Consider the following 19,827-nt stretch of genomic DNA (forward strand, 5'->3'; position numbering starts at 1 on the left):
GGGAACGTGAAAGGAGGCGGGCTAAGCGTCTGCCGCCGAAGCGCGACTCGATTAGCCGGGCTAAGGCGGGAGCGGCGCGGGCGCAGCCTCGGCAGAGACGGAGGAAGGCGGCGAGCGGCAGGGCCTCGCTCCGGTCCGGGATGAGCGTGACGGGGACGCCCGCCGTGGTCTCGGTGTCCATCAGCAGCACCCTCAACGCCTTCCGGGCCCTGAAGCGGTACCCGCGCGGGCTCACCATCGCGGAGTTCAAGGTGGGGAAGGGAGGAGAGGCCGGGGTCTCCCGGGGGTGGGGAGGTGGGGGCGCGAAGGGGGGGTCTCCCTCCCCCTCTCTTCCCCCCCCCCGGTGGTGGTGGTGGTGGTGTGGAAATGGCCTTCTCGGGCCTTAGCGCGCGCGCGCGCCCCCCCTCGCCCGCCCCTTTGTGGGTCTCACCCCTCCCCCCCGCAAGGGGATCGCAGTTTGGGGGATGGATTAATATTCCTTCAATGGGGGGGGAATTCCAGTCCGCCGCGCCGCCCCCCCGGATGGACCTGTGCTCGGTTTCCCCTTCCTTCCTCGGCCTCCGGTGGTGGTCGTTGTCCTCCTCCTCCCCCCTCCTCCCCCCTCCTCCCCCCTCCTCCCCCCTCCCCAGTGGAGGACAGCCCCCCTCCCTCTCGGAATCCCCTCCCCTTTTGGACCCGATTCTTCTAATCATCCTCTTCCCCGCCGCCGCCGCCCGGATCTTCCCTGCGGATCTGAAAGGGCGATTGGGCTCCATCGACTCCTCTTGGGCTTCCGCAAAGGCTCTCCTCTCCAACCCCAGATCTACCCCCCCTCCCGCCCCCAAAGGTCTCTTCCCTTTAGCCCAGCCCAGTAAAGAGGAGGGATTGGGCCCACCAGACAGGCCAGGCAGAATTCCCCTCCCCTCAAGCAGGTGAGCAAAGGTGGGGTTTTTTTTGGGGGGGGGGGCAAGGGAGCAAGCACTCAGCGGCCCTTCCCTCCCTCGCCTTCTGTCTGGTTTCCTGGTCACTTTCCGACCTGGCAGGTTCCTCCGGGTTGGTACCCAGCAACTTGCTTACTGCCTTTTACAGCCCTAGTGGGAGTCCTTCCGGACTTTTAAGTAGACACCACCTGTCTAACTGTAAGCGGAGGGTGAGTGTATCTCACGGTGTTGTGGCTGCAGCCACAGGACAGGTTCACTTTAGGGAAGAAGAGGTGGTACTGAACTAAGAGAGCTGTAAAGAGAGATCCACCGACGCTGAAGGGTGGGTGATCATATCTCAAGTCCCCCTTGCCTCCAGAAGACACCAGGCACCAACAGTCCTTGTTAGACAGGCCACTCTGTCATCTGGAGTGGTACCCTCGGTGCTCCTGCTAGCCCTGCTGCTGCTGCTGATGGCCTGCTGTCAGGAAATCCATTTTTGGGTTGTTGTTGGCTGCAGCAACACCACCACTTTGTTAGAGCTGGAAGTGGCAGTTAGACTGCAGCAGATGTGTTTCCTTCAGCTTAGGACTGTCGTGTCCTTAAAGAACACAGCTGTCTTCCTGATGTTCTGCTAGCTGAGAGAACACACCCTCATGCTGGCAGATTTCCAGACCGCTGGTGCTAAAAAATGGAGCCCCTTGCAGAAAAATCCCCCTGCTGTGGTAGACAGCAAGTTTTCTGAACTGTGTGACAAGTTCCTGATCATGTGGATAGTGTCTCTGTTTTCTCTGACACACATACACACCGTTCCTCCACGATGGCATTGATGCACTGTGATTTCCCTTGCAAGGCCTCTGTTTTCCACCATCTGTCTCTCACTGATGTTGAACTTGCTTCTCTGCATTTGTAGCTTTGCCGTGAGTGAGTGGAAATGGAGGACTTCTCTGACCTTTTTTGGCCATTTTGCAATGTGTCATTTCCTGCTTGCACTTAGAAAAGGAGGGGCCCCCATTCTGAGCTGTTAGTTCCAGCAAACAGGCCTCTGTCCACAGCAAATCCTTTTGTATGTTGTGCTTTTATACTGGGATTAGCTGCAGTGTGGCAGCTGGCAGATAAGTACCCATCTGGACAAGCTGATCAACCTGCTCTCCTGCTCTGTGCCCCTGCCCCCCCCCCAATGCCGTGGGCTTGGGCCAAATGCAGTCTTTGCCCCCCTCGTTTTTTCTTCTTACTGTGAAATCTTAACAATGGAACTGGTCCACAGAGAGACTGAGCTCACACACCGTTTTCAATTCCACCTTTGCTAGCCTTACAACTTCAGCCCTGTCAAACATCATATACTACAAGTTGCACTTCCCGCTTCACACAAGAGATCTGATGGTGTTCTGGTCAGCAGCCAGGAATTCAAAAATAAGAGAGAGTCCTGTTTTATAGGACAAGTGAAGGGGAAAGAGGGGAAGGCCTGATCTTCTTCCCAGGGTTTGCTGCTTCCTGGTTCTGTCATCACAGGAACTTCTGCACTTTAAGACGCAGCCAGGAAGCCTGTCTTCCATGGCCAGATTAGACCCAAGTGATTTGTGTTTTGTTTATTTTTAATTTATGAGCTAGCTTTCATTTATTTATTTATTTAACTAACTAACTAACTAACTAACTGCGCAGTTTACAGCAATTTAACTACAGTTATGACATTGAGTGTTGAGATGATATCTCATCAGCACTCAGACATGACCAGTGTAGATTGCTGTTAATTTATTGCCATGGTTAATTAGGGTGGGGATGGGGATGCATTTGGATATCCTTACTTTTCATTGAGGACATTCCTTCCCTTATGGTTGTCTGTTGCCAGAATCCCGTTTGAGATTTCACGTTGTCCTAAGTGTAACTGTTTAAATCACAGCTGCAAATTGTTATTAACAGGTTGCTGCTCACATTCCTCCTTGCCTGCCCAGTTATGTGACTGGCATGTGAGCAGGAGTGCAAGCACCTATTAAGTGACCATTTCTGCCACCTTTAAACTTAAGCTGGTGTCAATCTTAAGCTCATTCTGGTCTTTGTCTCTCAAACAGTGTAAGCTAGAACTGGTTGTTGGAAGCCCAGCATCATGCATGGACCTAGAACTCTATACTGTGGATGACCAGTTTGTGATGAAGTTAGACAGTGATGATGCCTTGCTCGGATCTTATCCCATTGATGATGGATGCCGGATCCATGTGAGTATTGAACTCCTGCTATTGGCCAGGAAAAGGTTTGAAAAGAGTTGCCTGAAACTCATATGTAGAGCCTCTCAAGTTCCCAGAAGAAATGCTGCAGGCATTCCTTGAGCTTTCTACATAAATACTTCCAAGCTCAGCAGAGAATGCCTTTTAGGTGCATGTTAAATTTTGAAAAAAGGTTCTAAAAGCCCATGCTCCTTAATATTCTGCAAAGTCTGAGCTGTGATTGTCACAGCTGTCTCTACTTTGTATAGCATTAAATACAAAGAAGGAGAGGACAGATCCCTGCCTCAGAGAGGTCTTCCGGTCTTAAAATAGACATTAAAGAGAAATAGGCGTTAGGTCAAGTGAGGAAGGCATTATCATTTCACTCATGGCTTCACTGCAGTAGAGTAAGAGTGTCATATTGTTCCTGGGTGGAGGAGAGCCTTGTTTGCTGTGGAAATCTAGACCCTAAGCACGGGAGAACTTTGCTTCATGTTGTGTTATGAACTGTCTTGTACATTGGGAGTATGTTGTATCAACTAATGTCACTTTATGTGACCTCACTATGTTAATGTGCCTTCAATAGCAGATTTTACTCTTAGTAGTAAATAGGTTAACATCTAATGTTTGTGTGTGGGGGGTAAATACTTAAAAGAAAAGAAAACAAAGCAAAACAAAACAATTGTATACATTGCAAATGAGTCCAGCTATGGGATATAACGCATGACACACTTCACAAATGACACACTTCCCTCTAAACTTAAGCTGACCTCTACCTTGCTTCTGCATTTGAAATTTAATCACCAGTAATGTGACTCATTTTTCGACCCCTGCAGGTTATTGACAGAAGCGGCGCAACAATTGGTGAATATGAAGATGCGTCAAGGGTTGAGAAATTTGAGATGCCTGATGATGAATATGACAAGAGAACAAGTGAGAACAGATGGCAATAGTGCCATGAGCATGCCCTTGAAGGGCAATTAGTGCCTTATCCCAGAAATTGTATCTTGGGGTGCAGTTTTGTGGTCCCTGCAAGGGCTTTCTGAGCAGCCTCTGATTTCTGGACGTGCCTGTCAGAAGGCCTACCCTTTGGGGAGGGACATCAGCCTCCAGCCTGTGACTACGTAGTGGTCCCAAGCCAGCATAAGAATGTATGCCAGCCAAAACTGGTTCCATAGGATCCAAACACAGGAGGAGTTTCCTCAGAAACCCTCCTGGAATAGTGAAAATCTTTCTCAGTTCAGGAACTGTGTAGTTTATGTTCCTCTCACAAGAAAATTGCTCACCGATAACAAAAGGAGGGAAACTTTGGGACAATTAACATGGCCATAAAACGTCTGCATTTTTCTCTTACCCAGAGTGAACACTGAGGAAAAAGAAGATATAGAATTCTGTGGTCCCTTTGAGATCCCTGGGTAATGGTGGGTGTAATCCATGGGTGAAATCTATGTTGAGTAATAAATTTATTGTACCCCTAACATATATAAAAAAAGATGATCCTTCAAGTCCTTGAGAACGTCTCATGATGATAGAAATTTTAAAGCTTTGGGGCAGTAGTGCAGTAAAATAGAAAAGTCAAAAAATTATTCTGGCAAGATCCTGAAGCTGGAGAATCTGTAGTTAAAGTAAAATTCCAAAATGTAGAATTGCTAGCCTGAAAAATGTGTTGGTTCATGTCTGGATAATGCAGGATCAATTGCAATCGTATTGCTGTTTTATGACCAGGAGAAGCCTTTCTCAAAACCAGAAATAATTGGAAATCACATAGCATTGGAACCTCTCACCTCAGACCTAAACCAGCTCAGGGGTGTGTGTGTCAAAAACTTTGTGACATTGCCCCCCCCCCCAATCCTCTAGAAAAGGATTTTTCGAGTATACATTAATTTTTAAAAAATTTTGAGGGAGTTGTGGAAGTATGATTTATCCTGAGGCTGTAGGGAGCCTTGAGAACTCCATTCCACAGACAGCATTTTGCCCACCCTTCTTCTGCAAGAAACATGGTTCCGCTGCCATCACATATGTACATGTAAGTTGTGTTGGGGTGCAAGCTTCTCACTTTTAAATGGCCCATCCTTTTTTTCACTCAAGGCATTATGAAGTGATACATATATTCCAGATTTTGTTAAGTTTCTAGTCCTTGTAGTAAATCTCAAAAACATAACAATAGTATCTCCGAGCAACTGTTGAGGTAGGAGATCAAGCCAGTCTGGATTTATAAAAATTGTATTTGCAAAACGTGTGAGTGGGTATTGTGTAAGTGAAATACTTCAGTTTAGTTACTTCTGCAAAATCATTTCCAAATATTAAACCAGTATGACTGATGGGGCAGAAAGATGTAATGTAATGTGTTTATTGAGACCAGAACCCATTTTTCTCTTGTTTACAGATACTGCACGTTCCTTCATGAAACGCAGTAAGTTGGGGCAGTATAATAAGGAAGAAATGCAGAAGAAGGAAGCAGAGTTGGAGAAGAAGTTGGCAGAAGAGAAGGTCCTGGCAGAGGCCATCTCTGTTGGGGCAAGGTGCGAGGTGCGGGCCTCAGGACCGCCAGATAAACGGGGGACTGTGATGTTTGTCGGTGAGTCTCAGGTTCCTAGTGAATTATATGATGAGTGGGGGTATTAAACAGGGAACTCAGAAATCAGTGGAAAGTGCACTTTACGCTCTTCTTATTTGGCACTGCTCTTTTGCAGAGTGGCCTTGAGGCACGAACTGAGCAGAATGCAATCACACATTTGATTGTGCTGCTTAGGGTTTAAATGAACCTTTCTCTTTCATTGCAAAAAAACTGCTGCTTCATTTACCAGTAAGGTTTGTAGTCTGAAGGACATGTACTAGAATATAAAGACCATTGAATATGTGTCGAAATAAGCATGCTTAGTATTGGGCAGTGAACCTGCCCACGTTCAAGACGGCTTTCCCGCTCTTCTTTGTAGGCTTGACGGAATTCAAGCCTGGTTACTGGATCGGCATAAAGTATGACGAGCCTTTGGGGAAGCACGATGGCAGGTAAATCCCTCTCATGAACCAGCTTCCCCCACTACACACACACCCAGTCTACTCAACTGGCCTACCATGAGGCCTGCACAGTTATAGCCATTGGAATGTTTCACTATTTGGCATATTAAAGCAGTGCCATCTTAACTCTGACCCTATAATCTTTAGAGGCTTAGGCCTATGTCTAACTCCAGTTTACAATCTATGTATAGAAATATACATAGCTCATTAAACTTCAGTCCAGCTGCGTTCATAGATTCTGTCCCACTAGATAAAGATGAAAGTGCACCAGAAATGGTTTTCTTCAAATCTTCTTTGGCAGGTTTACTGCTAGTTATTCAATATGCAATAGACAGAGCCGAATGTTCAATGATAGCCTCTCTGTCCAGAGACACAAGGCCCATCAACCTGTCCAGAGCTCTGGGCGTCTGCTGCAGTTCCACACTAGTGCTAACTCAGTTTGCTGAAGACTTTGTTTTTTATTTAAACAAAGCCAAAAAGGCATGTGTCTATTCCATATTATTGTGGAGGTGAGCTTGAATGATAGTTGTTGGGTGTCAGAAGCAGAGATCAATTAAACAATGTTGTTATGTACTGGAAGCAGAATCCTCAGGACTCCAGTGGTTCCTCACTATCCAGTAATAGCAAACAAAACACTTTCTATGCAGGCAAAGAAAAATGGCAGAATAACGTATGCAGAACAATCAGGGTTCCATCATTTCTGTAAAGCAGAGAAGGGAATGGTGCAATTCCATGCACAATTGTTGCCCCCTTTGCCCAAAAATTAATAGTCCATTTACTCACATGAGGTTCTTCAGCTGCCTTATTGGTCTGGTCTCCTTTCCTTGACAGCGTGAATGGAAAGCGGTACTTTGAGTGTCAACCCAAGTACGGAGCCTTTGTGAAGCCTCAGCATGTCACTGTGGGAGATTTCCCAGAAGAAACCTATGGCTTGGAGGATGAAATGTGACAGGGATGGGAAGAGGCAGGAATGCGGAAGAAAGGGGCAGAGGAGGAGGAGGAGAGCACCGCCACCCCTGCTCCCGGTGGGACTCTGCTGCATTCTTGTCCTGTGCCCGAGGTCACTTGGGCGAGCCCAAAGGACTCGTCGTGGAAGTTGCTGTGTGTTCCTTGACTTGTGTGTTAGTTTTCTTTTTCTCTGGTTGTCTTTGTCAGTTGGAGAAGATGCAGCATCCCCTTGATTTCTCTGACGTATATTCCCCTCTGTGCCAATTCAGTAAAACAGAGGATTCTGGTGTGTCTTTGCACGGTATTAGCAGTGGGGCAGATTACAAGGTTGCTGCTGTTTGCTGCCCCTCCTGTAGTACAGGATGTTGTTTTCAGAAGCAGAAGAAAAAGGATCCCAAAGCAGGTTTGTTTGAAAAAAGCACCTCCCCCAAACCCTACACCGATGCATCTTCCCTTATTGTGAAGTTTTTGTGTGTGTGTGTGCTGCTGGCTAATGTTAGGTGATAATTATTAATTAAAAAAATGGGGGGAAGGGAATACATTCCAAACAAATATGCTTGTGTCTGGGATGCTTTCATCTTGCATGCAGCATTCCAGATGATCCTGCGACCTGACTGGACATATCTTGAAAAAGAAAACAGGTCACCCCTGTTGCCTCAGTTAGGGCTTTCTACTTGTATGAGGGGTAGTGGAAGCAGAGAAACAACCCCCCAAGTAGACTGGATGAGGAGTGAAACATTTCAACCGAAGCCGACTCAACTTCCAGAGAACCCCACCTGGAGGACTGAGAATCTTCACAAACACCCCAAATGTGCTGGTCCATCTGCAGTTCTAGGTACAGGGTGGTGACTATAACCAACCCCCCCCCCCCCCCCGTCAGGACTAGTAGCGCCCAGTCGTCTTAGACTAGATTTTGTAGATGCTGTATCTGCGCCCCCCCCCAAAGGAGCGGAGAGGCTGGTCGGGTGGGAGCCGCTGAGGGGGGGCGTGAGGGGTGGTCTTTCCTCGGCGTGCCGGTGGGGCTCTTCTGCCAGCCTCTCCCGAAATGTCGGAAGGCGGCCTCCAAACGAGTCTTTTTTTCCCCCTTGCTACGATGTCCTCGCCCCCCCCCCCCCCCGCCGCCGGGGATGCGCCTCCGCCTCCTTTGCCTTCCCAACCCCCCCCCACCATCCGACCCTCCCAGGCCTTTCCTTCCTCTCTCCGCCGCCGCCCCCCCTCCTGCTGCGGCAGCTTCACTCTGGAGGCGGGGGGGGGCAGCATCTCCCGCCCTTCCGAAGGGGGCTGTCACGTGGGAAGAGGTTCCGGCCTCTTGGCTGCCTGGCCACGCCCCTCCGAGGACTGCCAGCCAATCGGAACCGAGCAAGCCGGGCCGCCACCCTTCCAGTCTACAGCGCCTGAAGCCGCGCTCCGGTGAGGGAGGGGCCGCGGGGGGGGGAGAGCGAGCGAGGCGGGACCCCCAGGCCCCGGGGGGGGGGCTCCGGCTGGTCCTGCCGCCGCCTGGAGGTCAGAGGCGGGGGTGCGGGGGGGGGGGGCGCCTGCCGGGACGGCCCAGGCCGGCGGCCCACCGGGGAGCTCCCTTTCGCTCACGGGACGCTGCCGCCGCCGCCGCCGGTCGTGCCCCGGGTGGGGGGGGGGGGAAAGCGGAGACGAGCTGGCCGGCCTTCGTGCCCACGTTGAGATCGGGCTGGAATCCTCGATGTGTCGCCGCCGCCGCCGCCGCCGCCGCCGCCGCCGCGGGTGGGCGTTGAAAAGCGGTCCCTGGACAGGGACCGAGTGAAAATCTGACACCCCCTGAGAAAAAGGGGGCAGGAAGTAGTTAAGCCCGCTGGAAGGGGCGACTCTTTCCCCCCCCCCTGGGAGAAGGGCAGGCGAGGGGGAGGGCGCCGGACCCCTTCCCTTCCCTTCCCTCTTCCGGAGGGGGGGGAGGGGAGGGGAGAGAGAGAGAGCTTTGGCCGTTCCGGATCCGGCCACGGGGAAAGAAGCCCTTTGGCCACCACTGGACCGCCCTTGGTGGCCGAAGGCGCCCGAACCTGGCGGAGGGCCTCGGCCGGTATGGCTTGGTCTAATAATTGATGAAGTCGTGGCTTTGAGGAAGTGGAAATAGCAAGGAGGATCTAGTCACTGTGATAGCAAATATTCCAGATACATTTTATCCTCTGTATTGCACAGTGAGCCAAAAATCTGTTTATAATGGGTGCAGTATTTAAGCCACTTGTTAAATTAATGTACTCTGAAACTGGTGATAATTGACTACAAATATCTGCAGCCCCGTAGTTAACTAGGAAACAGATTTGAACTGGTGAGTCTCCAAGATTAACTAAATGCTGCTGACGGGGCAGCACCTCCTTTAAAAAGAGACATCCCTTTCTCTTCTTTTGCACACATAGAAGGAAATGCCTCTTTTCTCTTATGTCTCTGCATCATTAAAAATAAAGTATACTGTACTTCTTGCTTCAGAAACACTGCTACTATTTACAGTATACGCTGGTTTAAATGTATCAGTTAATCAACCAAAGTTCATATGATTATTTATTTAAAATGTGTTTGCCAGAAGTTTGCAATTTAACCCCCTCTCCCCTATTCTGATGCAACTTCTTTTTATCTCCAAACACTACTTGGCAGTTGCCATCCATGCTGGTCAGCAGAGAAGGTTGAAAGCGTTCCATGGCCCGGCACAGCAATCTCCAGAAACAGGTGCTCAGCTTGTACCGAAATTTCCTTCGGGCCAGCAAGAATAAGCCAGGTTTCCTGCCTCAAATACAGGCCGAGTTCAGGAGGAATGCCCAGATCTCCCGTACAGACATCATGTTCATTGAATACCTAATCCGCCGTGGACAACGACAGCTGGAGCAACTTAGAGATGTTCACACCAAACAGATGGGTGCTTTCGTCAGAACAAAATAGGAAGAGAGGTTACTTTGGAGTCTTCATTTACAAAAAGTTTCCTCCTAATTTTCTCATCTGCAATAATTTTTCTTAGCTGCTGATTTTTAGGACAGTATATGTGTTGGACTTAATAATGAACAGCAAACCAGAGTCAATATGGGTATGTCTTGTAGATAAAAGCATACTTCAGAGATCTGCTTCCAGGAGTACAGCTAAGGAACTATTTTTCAGTTTATTTTTCTTTTCATAAGTGTAGTAAGAGTAAATATTTTCTAGAGGTTGCTAAGCTATTTGAAGCTGACTTGATAGAGTTTACTTGGAGGACTCCAGGAATGCCCTTCCTGTCTGGGTGCTGATATGTTGCTCATGTGACTTGACACTTCCACTCACTTTTTTAAATAGTCTTTTTAAAATTATTATTATGACACTTCCACTAACTTTAAGTGCACTACGTGGAGATTTATTCTAATCCAGCAAATTTTCTAAGTCTGTTGTACCCTTGTCTCACTGATTCTTTGACTGCAGGGCAACAGATTGTTAAGAATGGGTAATGCTCTCCTCGGGTTTTTCCCCCCACACAGCTGGAGTTGTAAGGAGCAAATTCAAATACGCTGTGGCTCATGTAAATGATTTAACACATGGTAGCAGCATCTATGTTCCTATCTAAATGGTAGACAGGGCAGGGGGCTGCCAGGACTGGGACCACCAGCAGCAAGGGAGGTGGGCACTGCTGTTGTGGATGTGAGGATGGCCCGCACGCCCACTCAGACCATGAACCTGCCAGCGGCCCCTCCCTCTCCCCCTCCTCCTCCTCTTCCTGCTTCATAAGTGGCATTGGAAGGAAGGTGCATTGCTGCAAAAGCTGCAAACAGAAGAATAACGTAGCATATCAAGAAGCCCCACATCTCCCTTTCTTTCTTTTTTCCTCCAATAAAACAGAAAAGGACCCAATCTCAGTGCCTCTGGCTCCACCAGAGATAATGTAGAATAATTAGGAGGAAGAGCCCAAGTCAAAACCTCTGGGTTCTTGAGAAGGTCTGTTCTCTTCTTTGTGCTTGCTGGATTCATGGCTTCCCCCAGGATCCCACTACTAGCCATACTCTGCAAGAGCAAGTTGGTCTCACAACTGCCTCTAGGTTTTAGAGGACAAGAATGTTCTTCTCCACCATCCTCTTCTCGGAAACCTTCTTGGCAGCGTGCAGCAGAGGACGGCTTGAATTTCTAAGGGCGTTCACCTGGTTCACAGGAGCCCCGAAAGGCGATGGCCAACTGTAATTCTCCTGTGTCCTCACCGCCACCCCTTTGAGTCTTAAATTAAGGGATCTTCCAAAAGAGCTGCCTGGCTTGCGAACGGTGGATTAGGGGAGTGGGTGCTCTTTTCTTGCCGTGGAAATCACTGAACCCACAGAAGAGGAGTCCCGCCTGGTTGTTGTTGTTTATAAGAGGTATTGCAACTGGTTTTTAATGTTTTCTGCTTTTATTTCTGTTTTACGAGCTGTAGCCCACCGAGACTAGTGATTTGGCGCTAAGGGGAGCGGGATTCAAATTGAATAAATAAAAAAATAAAATTCATCTGTTTCTTAATACAATATCCTAGTAAAATGTGTTCATTAAAATACGTTCATCGCCGGCCGGTTTTACATCTGAACTTGCATGGGTAATGGGTAATGGTGAATGTGCAAAGGGGTTACCAATAAAACCCGAAAATTCTCATTCCCCCCCACCTGCATCCTCTTTTGTGTGAGCGCGTGTGTGACTTTTTAGACTTCAGGAAATGGCTTTGGGACCATGAGTTTCTTCTCTTATTTTTTTATTTATTTATGTATTTATTTATTTATTTAATTTCTATGCCGCCCACTCTACCCAAAGGTCTCTGGGCGGCTTACCACAATTAAAATTCAATACAATAAAATATAAAATGATTAAAATACAATTAAAATACAATTAAAATTGCCATCATAAAGACCCACAGCTACGGGACGTGGACAACGGTAAAGAAGATCCAGGCGCAGACATCTGGTAGCTTTCCAGCTAAACAGTGTACCAATTAACCAGCCGCCTAGAGTGGTCGAAATGACCAGATAGGCGGGGTATAAATAGAATAAAGAAATAAAGAAATAAATTGCCACCTGTTACAGCGTGGACAGTAGGGCAAAAAGCAATAATAATAAGAAGCACAATAACAATAACTGCAACAATAATAATCATTTATAACTATATTTATTACCGTTTCATGCAGTAATCTTATTAAGGCACACAAATATTTTAATTTAAAGAAAGGACGCTTAGTTCAAATGAGAAATTACAGATATCTAAAACCACCTTTACAAGTGGCTGATAAAGGAGAAAAGGGGAGGGGGGTTACTAATAAAAAGCAGGTGAAATAGACAAGCACCGAAAGTTCATTGAATTGCAGTCGTCCTCTTGAACGTTGGGAGACGAACCAGGAAAAAAAGACAGGAGGAGGTTTCCTCCTCCCCAGTCCCTGGGAGAGCGAGGCGCCCTTCCTTTTCTTCCTCCACCTCCACCTCCTCCTCCTCCTCCTAGGTCCCTCTCAGGATATGCCCCCCCCCATGGAGCAGGAGCCGTTTAGGAGCCACGCTTTTAATTCCCCCAGCCGGGAAGCCTGGGGGGGGGGGTTTGAAATGGCTAGGGTCCTCCGGCATAAGGCTGCCAGCAGAGGGAGGCGAGAAGTGGCCGGCCAAGGGAGTAGAGGCACCGTCTAGCACGCTTGGACTCAGAGGGCCTTTCATGCTGACGTTCTAGCCTTCAGAACTCACAGGGCAGGTCCTCTGGTCCCGCCTCTTCCTGGCAGTTGCCCCAGAGCCGTTCTAGCCTTCTGAAATCAGAGGGCAGGTCCTCCGGGCCCGCCTCTTCCTGTTGCGTCGCCATGGAGCCGCTCCCAGCCAATGGAAATCAGAGGGCAGGTCCCCAGGCCCCGCCTCTTCCTGCAAGTCGCCATGGGGACCTTCTAGCCCTTTGCACTCGTAGAGCAGGTCCTCTGGGCCCGCCCCTTCCTGTCCCGTTGCCATGGCGACGCTGGGACGCTAAAGGCCGGTGCGTCACGCTTTTCCTTCCCCACCGTGTCTCCCCATTATTTGTCCGGCCTGCCCCTGCGGCACCCAGAGGCTGTTCCGGCTGCAAGGCCGGTGGCAGACCCGGCCTGCGCTGGACGCTGCCCCGCTCCGACCGGGGATGGCGGCTGGGTAACGAGGCCCGTGGGGGAGGGTGGGGTGACTGCTGGGACCCTTCTCCCCCACCCCATGATGGGCTTTGTAGTCCTTCAGGAGATGAATCTGATCCAAGGTGGGAAAGGCGGTCTTTGGGATTTTTCAAGTTTTGGGGCATGGGCAGAGTTACAGTTGGTCTCCTCCCCACGAGGCTGGCCCTTAAGGAAAGGATTAAAGGGGGTCTGGGTGGATTTCGCTCCCTCCCTCTGCCTCCAAACCCCATAGGAAATTCAGGGCGGGACTCGGCCTTGTACTCGACTCCCTCACTTTTCACTGCATTAAAATGTTTGAAGTGTTTCATGGTTGTTCCTTTTATTTATTTTTTATGTATGTAAGTATGCACGCATGTATTTATTGATGCATGTGCTTGTTTGTTTGTTTGTTCTGCGATTTATATAGCACCCATCTGGCAGCCAAGGCCTCTCTGGCCCGTTTGTTTGCGTTGCGATTGCGTTGCGGCCTTGCAGTCGTCTCCCTCACTTTTCACTGCATTAAATTATTTGAAGTTCTTCATGGTTGTTTCTTTTATTTATTTTTTATGTATGCATGTAAGTATGCGTGCATGCATGTCTGTATTTATGTGTGCTTGTGTGTGTGTGTGTGTGTGTGTTATTTATTTGTTTATTTGCTTATTGATTTATGTGATTTATATGGCGCCCATCTGTCAGCGAAGGCCTCTCTGGCCAGTTTATTTGCGTTGTGATTTTATTATTCCACCCTGGAGAGGAGAGGGAGCTGTCTTTTTCTTCCCACCATCAAGGGGACCTGGGTTTGTGGCTGATTTCTACTGCTTTTAATTCCACCCCCTGGTCCCGCTTTTCTCCCCCTTTTCACAGCCGCTTGTACTTGTCATTTGGAATAACTGGATTTTCCCTTCCGAACCAGGTGTCGTTCTTTCAGTGAGCTCGTTCACGCGGATGCAGAGCTTCATCGTTTGTTTGCGCCACCCTGCAACCTCGAGGAACGACCGGATCCAGAAAGGTCGGCGGGTAAGTGTGCAGGGGGCTGGCGGGATGGTAGGCATACCATGTGGGTCTGTCACGAGTCCCTCTGCCCCGTGACGGCCCTTGTAGTTGTTAACAGAGAAGAAAGGTGTGAAATAACGATTTAAAAAACCGCTCTGGGTAATTTTAACGCCCCTGGGCATGCACAGAGTTGCAGTTTTCAAACTTGCCGTTAGGATGGCCGGTCCAAAACAAAAAAAGATTAAGGCAGATGTGTGTACAGGTGCGTATGTCTCTCGGCCCTTTACGCCTGCAGGACATGGCGAGCTGTCTCCAGTCTCCCTCCCAGCTCGGGTTCGAGTGCCGAGGTGGAGATTCCTGAGGACTTCCATCTCCCCTTCTTTCCCGCCAAGGACGAGAGAAAGTGCAGTTCGGGGCTGAGTGCCGTGACCGTCTTCTTTGTGTTTCATGTAAGTTATTATTTTATTATTACTCTTCTTCTGGCTTTTATTGTTCTTGTCTCCTCCAGCGCGCACGGGGGGGGGGAGCAGGGCCGAAGGAAGGTCGGAGGACCCTCTCGCCCTACGCCGTGATCTGGCAGGCAGAGGAGGCCTTTTCTTTTTCCCTGTTCAGGCTGCCAGCAGACAGCTTTCTGCCTTTGCTGTATTTCTTCGAAGAGCTCAGGCGGCAGTGCTTCAGAGGAGTCTGTCATCCATTATTAGGGTTCTTTAAAACAAACGCACCCACGTTTCCCTGCATTCTTCCCATGGGTCTCAGCCCATCTGTAAGAGACGCAGACCCCCTTACGCTCTCGGTCGTGGCACTATAGGATCCCACTCCCTTCTCTAAATCTCAAAAAATACAGTGAAAGGGCCCACCAAGGCAGGGTGGGGAGGGGGATTGGAATCATCTGTTTCTTAATATCCTAGTAAAGTGTCTTCTTTAAAGTACGTTCATCGCCGGCCGGTTTTACATCTGAACTTGCATGGGTAATGGGTAATGGTGAATATGCAAAAGGGTTGCCAATAAAACCTGAAAATTCTCATTCCCCCCCACCTGCATTCTCTTTTGTGTGAGCGCGAGTGTTACTTTTTAGACTTCAGGAAACGGCTTTGGGACCATGAGTTTCTTCTCTTATTTTATTTATTTATTTATTTATTTATTTATTTATTTATTTATTTATTTATTTATTTATTTATTTATTTATTTATTTATTTATTTATTTATTTATATGCCTCCCACTCTACCCAAAGGTGTCTGGGCGGCTTACAACAATTAAAATTCAATACAATAAAATATAAAATGATTAAAATACAATTCAAATACGATTAAAATACAATTAAAATTGCCATCATAAAGACCCACAGCTACGGGGCGTGGACAACGGTAAAGAAGATCCAGGCGCAGACATCTGGTAGCTTTCCGATTAAACAGTGTACCAATTAAACAGCCGCCTAGAGTGGTCGAAATGACCAGATAGGCGGGGTATAAATAGAATAAAGAAATAAAGAAATAAATTGCCACCTGTTACAGCGTGGACAGTAGGGCAAAAAGCAATAATAATAAGAAGAAGAACAATAACAATAACTGCAACAATAATAATCATTTATAACTATATTTATTTATTACCGTTTCATGCAGTAATCTTAGTAAGGCACACAAATATTTTAATTTAAAGAAAGGACGCTTAGTTCAAATGAGAAATTACAGATATCTAAAACCACCTTTACAAGTGGCTGATAAAGGAGAAAAGGGGAGGGGGGTTACTAATAAAAAGCAGGTGAAATAGACAAGCACCGAAAGTTCATTGAATTGCAGTCCTCCTCTTGAACGTTGGGAGACGAACCAGGAAAAAAAGACACGAGGAGGTTTCCTCCTCCCCAGTCCCTGGGAGAGCGAGGCGCCCTTCCTTTTCTTCCTCCACCTCCACCTCCTCCTCCTCCTCCTAGGTCCCTCTCAGGATATGCCCCCCCCCCCATGGAGCAGGAGCCGTTTAGGAGCCACGCTTTTAATTCCCCCAGCCGGGAAGCCTGGGGGGGGGGGTTGAAATGGCTAGGGTCCTCCGGCATAAGGCTGCCAGCAGAGGGAGGCGAGAAGTGGCCGGCCAAGGGAGTAGAGGCACCGTCTAGCACGCTTGGACTCAGAGGGCCTTTCATGCTGACGTTCTAGCCTTCAGAACTCACAGGGCAGGTCCTCTGGTCCCGCCTCTTCCTGGCAGTTGCCCCAGAGCCGTTCTAGCCTTCTGAAATCAGAGGGCAGGTCCTCCGGGCCCGCCTCTTCCTGTTGCGTCGCCATGGAGCCGCTCCCAGCCAATGGAAATCAGAGGGCAGGTCCTCAGGGCCCGCCTCTTCCTGCAAGTCGCCATGGGGACCTTCTAGCCCTTTGCACTCGTAGAGCAGGTCCTCTGGGCCCGCCCCTTCCTGTCCCGTTGCCATGGCGATGCTGGGACGCTAAAGGCCGGTGCATCACGCTTTTCCTTCCCCACCGTGTCTCCCCATTATTTGTCCGGCCTGCCCCTGCGGCACCCAGAGGCTGTTCCGGCTGCAAGGCCGGTGGCAGACCCGGCCTGCGCGGGACGCTGCCCCGCTCGGACCGGGGACGGCGGCTGGGTAAGGAGGCCCGTGGGGGAGGGTGGGGTGACTGCTGGGACCCTTCTCCCCCACCCCATGATGGGCTTTGTAGTCCTTCAGGAGATGAATCTGATCCAAGGTGGGAAAGGCGGTCTTTGGGATTTTTCAAGTTTTGGGGCATGGGCAGAGTTACAGTTGGTCTCCTCCCCACGAGGCTGGCCCTTAAGGAAAGGATTAAAGGGGGTCTGGGTGGATTTCGCTCCCTCCCTCTGCCTCCAAACCCCATAGGAAATTCAGGGCGGGACTCGGCCTTGTACTCGTCTCCCTCACTTTTCACTGCATTAAAATATTTGAAGTGTTTCATGGTTGTTCCTTTTATTTATTTTTTATGTATGTAAGTATGCACGCATGTATTTATTGATGCATGTGCTTGTTTGTTTGTTTGTTTGTTTGTTCTGCCATTTATATAGCACCCATCTGGCAGCCAAGGCCTCTCTGGCCCGTTTGTTTGCGTTGCGATTGCGTTGCGGCCTTGCAGTCGTCTCCCTCACTTTTCACTGCATTAAATTATTTGAAGTTCTTCATGGTTGTTTCTTTTATTTATTTTTTATGTATGCATGTAAGTATGCGTGCATGCATGTCTGTATTTATGTGTGCTTGTGTGTGTGTGTGTGTGTGTTATTTATTTATTTATTTGCTTATTGATTTATGTGATTTATAGGGTGCCCATCTGTCAGCGAAGGCCTCTCTGGCCAGTTTATTTGCGTTGTGATTTTATTATTCCACCCTGGAGAGGAGAGGGAGCTGTCTTTTTCTTCCCACCATCAAGGGGACCTGGGTTTGTGGCTGATTTCTACTGCTTTTAATTCCACCCCCTGGTCCCGCTTTTCTCCCCCTTTTCACAGCCGCTTGTACTTGTCATTTGGAATAACTGGATTTTCCCTTCCGAACCAGGTGTCGTTCTTTCAGTGAGCTCGTTCACGCGGATGCAGAGCTTCATCGTTCGTTCGCGCCACCCTGCAACCTCGAGGAACGACCGGATCCAGAAAGGTCGGCGGGTAAGTGTGCAGGGGGCCGGCGGGATGGTAGGCATACCATGCGGGTCTGTCACGAGCCCCTCTGCCCCGTGACGGCCCTTGTAGTTGTTAACAGAGAAGAAAGGTGTGAAATAACGATTTAAAAAACCGCTCTGGGTAATTTTAACGCCCCTGGGCATGCACAGAGTTGCAGTTTTCAAACTTGCCGTTAGGATGGCCGGTCCAAAACAAAAAAAGATTAAGGCAGATGTGTGTACAGGTGCGTATGTCTCTCGGCCCTTTACGCCTGCAGGACATGGCGAGCTGTCTCCAGTCTCCCTCCCAGCTCGGGTTCGAGTGCCGAGGTGGAGATTCCTGAGGACTTCCATCTCCCCTTCTTTCCCGCCAAGGACGAGAGAAAGTGCAGTTCGGGGCTGAGTGCCGTGACCGTCTTCTTTGTGTTTCATGTAAGTTATTATTTTATTATTACTCTTCTTCTGGCTTTTATTGTTCTTGTCTCCTCCAGCGCGCACGGGGGGGGGGAGCAGGGCCGAAGGAAGGTCGGAGGACCCTCTCGCCCTACGCCGTGATCTGGCAGGCAGAGGAGGCCTTTTCTTTTTCCCTGTTCAGGCTGCCAGCAGACAGCTTTCTGCCTTTGTTGTATTTATTCGAAGAGCTCAGGCGGCAGTGCTTCAGAGGAGTCTGTCATCCATTATTAGGGTTCTTTAAAACAAACGCACCCACGTTTCCCTGCATTCTTCCCATGAGTCTCAGCCCATCTGTAAGAGAGGCAGACCCCCTTACGCTCTCGGTCGTGGCACTATAGGATCCCACTCCCTTCTCTAAATCTCAAAAAATACAGTGAAAGGGCCCACCAAGGCAGGGTGGGGAGGGGGATTGGAATCATCTGTTTCTTAATATCCTAGTAAAGTGTCTTCTTTAAAGTACGTTCATCGCCGGCCGGTTTTACATCTGAACTTGCATGGGTAATGGGTAATGGTGAATATGCAAAAGGGTTGCCAATAAAAGTTGAAAATTCTCATTCCCCCCCACCTGCATTCTCTTTTGTGTGAGCGCGAGTGTTACTTTTTAGACTTCAGGAAACGGCTTTGGGACCATGAGTTTCTTCTCTTATTTTATTTTATTTTATTTTATTTTATTTTATTTTATTTTATTTTATTTTATTTTATTTTATTTTATTTATTTATTTATTTATTTATTTATTTATTTATTTATTTATTTATTCAATTTATATGCCTCCCACTCTACCCAAAGGTCTCTGGGCGGCTTACAACAATTAAAATTCAATACAATAAAATATAAAATGATTAAAATACAATTCAAATACGATTAAAATACAATTAAAATTGCCATCATAAAGACCCACAGCTACGGGGCGTGGACAACAGTAAAGAAGATCCAGGCGCAGACATCTGGTAGCTTTCCGATTAAACAGTGTACCAATTAAACAGCCGCCTAGAGTGGTCGAAATGACCAGATAGGCGGGGTATAAATAGAATAAAGAAATAAAGAAATAAATTGCCACCTGTTACAGCGTGGACAGTAGGACAAAAAGCAATAATAATAATAATAAGAACAATAACAATAACTGCAACAATAATAATCATTTATAACTATATTTATTTATTACCGTTTCATGCAGTAATCTTATTAAGGCACACAAATATTTTAATTTAAAGAAAGGACGCTTAGTTCAAATGAGAAATTACAGATATCTAAAACCACCTTTACGAGTGGCTGATAAAGGAGAAAAGGGGAGGGGGGTTACTAATAAAAAGCAGGTGAAATAGACAAGCACCGAAAGTTCATTGAATTGCTCGTTGGGAAACGAACCAGGAAAAAAAGACACGAGGAGGTTTCCTCCTCCCCAGTCCCTGGGAGAGCGAGGCGCCCTTCCTTTTCTTCCTCCACCACCTCCTCCTCGTCCTCCTCCTCCTAGGTCATTCTCAGGATATGCCCCCCCCCCCATCGAGCAGGAGCCGTTTAGGAGCCGCGCTTTTAATTCCCCCAGCCGGGAAGCCTGGGGGGGGGGGGTTGAAATGGCTAGGGTCCTCCGGCATGAGGGTGCCAGCAGAGGGAGCCGAGAAGTGGCCG

General features: G+C 48.4%; 3 protein-coding genes across 6 annotated transcripts; all 3 read left to right on the top strand.

The window, feature by feature from the left end:
* Window positions 1-25: 25 nt before the first annotated feature.
* TBCB (tubulin folding cofactor B) lies at window positions 26-7,618 on the top strand. The gene is made up of 6 exons (XM_020787285.3): window positions 26-251; window positions 2,969-3,112; window positions 3,937-4,033; window positions 5,487-5,678; window positions 6,037-6,109; window positions 6,950-7,618. The coding sequence occupies exons 1-6, from the start codon at window positions 141-143 to the stop codon at window positions 7,065-7,067; spliced, it is 735 nt and encodes a 244-aa protein (XP_020642944.1). The 5' UTR covers window positions 26-140; the 3' UTR covers window positions 7,068-7,618.
* Window positions 7,619-8,086: 468 nt separating this feature from the next.
* On the top strand, window positions 8,087-11,541 carry SDHAF1 (succinate dehydrogenase complex assembly factor 1). 4 transcript variants are annotated; one of them, XM_072979672.2, is made up of 2 exons: window positions 8,087-8,476; window positions 9,689-11,541. In XM_072979672.2, the coding sequence occupies exon 2, from the start codon at window positions 9,731-9,733 to the stop codon at window positions 9,968-9,970; it is 240 nt and encodes a 79-aa protein (XP_072835773.1). In that variant the 5' UTR covers window positions 8,087-8,476; window positions 9,689-9,730; the 3' UTR covers window positions 9,971-11,541. The 4 variants fall into 4 exon arrangements, with proteins under 4 accessions (XP_072835773.1, XP_072835774.1, XP_020642971.1 ...); XM_072979673.2 differs by lacking the exon at window positions 8,087-8,476 and adding an exon at window positions 8,485-8,569; XM_020787312.3 differs by lacking the exon at window positions 8,087-8,476 and adding an exon at window positions 8,764-9,365.
* A 1,457-nt stretch (window positions 11,542-12,998) lies between these two features.
* Window positions 12,999-18,183, top strand: LOC140701969 (uncharacterized). Its single transcript, XM_078379875.1, has 5 exons — window positions 12,999-13,158; window positions 14,068-14,171; window positions 14,443-16,735; window positions 17,651-17,754; window positions 18,026-18,183. The coding sequence occupies exons 3-5, from the start codon at window positions 16,420-16,422 to the stop codon at window positions 18,089-18,091; spliced, it is 486 nt and encodes a 161-aa protein (XP_078236001.1). The 5' UTR covers window positions 12,999-13,158; window positions 14,068-14,171; window positions 14,443-16,419; the 3' UTR covers window positions 18,092-18,183.
* The last annotated feature ends 1,644 nt before the right edge of the window (window positions 18,184-19,827 follow it).

The sequence above is a fragment of the Pogona vitticeps genome, chromosome 9 (genome assembly GCF_051106095.1).
Source record: "Pogona vitticeps strain Pit_001003342236 chromosome 9, PviZW2.1, whole genome shotgun sequence".
Lineage (NCBI taxonomy): Eukaryota > Metazoa > Chordata > Lepidosauria > Squamata > Agamidae > Pogona > Pogona vitticeps.

Bases quoted from the DNA above. Each gene is read 5' to 3' on its own strand.
- TBCB (XM_020787285.3), top strand. From the start codon at position 141: ATGAGCGTGACGGGGACGCCCGCCGTGGTCTCGGTGTCCATCAGCAGC. The intron at 4,034-5,486 runs GTGAGAACAGAT...TCTTGTTTACAG, and splicing joins TGAATATGACAAGAGAACAA to ATACTGCACGTTCCTTCATG. The intron at 5,679-6,036 runs GTGAGTCTCAGG...TCTTCTTTGTAG, and splicing joins GGGGACTGTGATGTTTGTCG to GCTTGACGGAATTCAAGCCT.
- SDHAF1 (XM_072979672.2), top strand. From the start codon at position 9,731: ATGGCCCGGCACAGCAATCTCCAGAAACAGGTGCTCAGCTTGTACCGA.
- LOC140701969 (XM_078379875.1), top strand. From the start codon at position 16,420: ATGGAGCCGCTCCCAGCCAATGGAAATCAGAGGGCAGGTCCTCAGGGC. The intron at 16,736-17,650 runs GTAAGGAGGCCC...CTTCCGAACCAG, and splicing joins GGACCGGGGACGGCGGCTGG to GTGTCGTTCTTTCAGTGAGC. The intron at 17,755-18,025 runs GTAAGTGTGCAG...TTACGCCTGCAG, and splicing joins GGATCCAGAAAGGTCGGCGG to GACATGGCGAGCTGTCTCCA.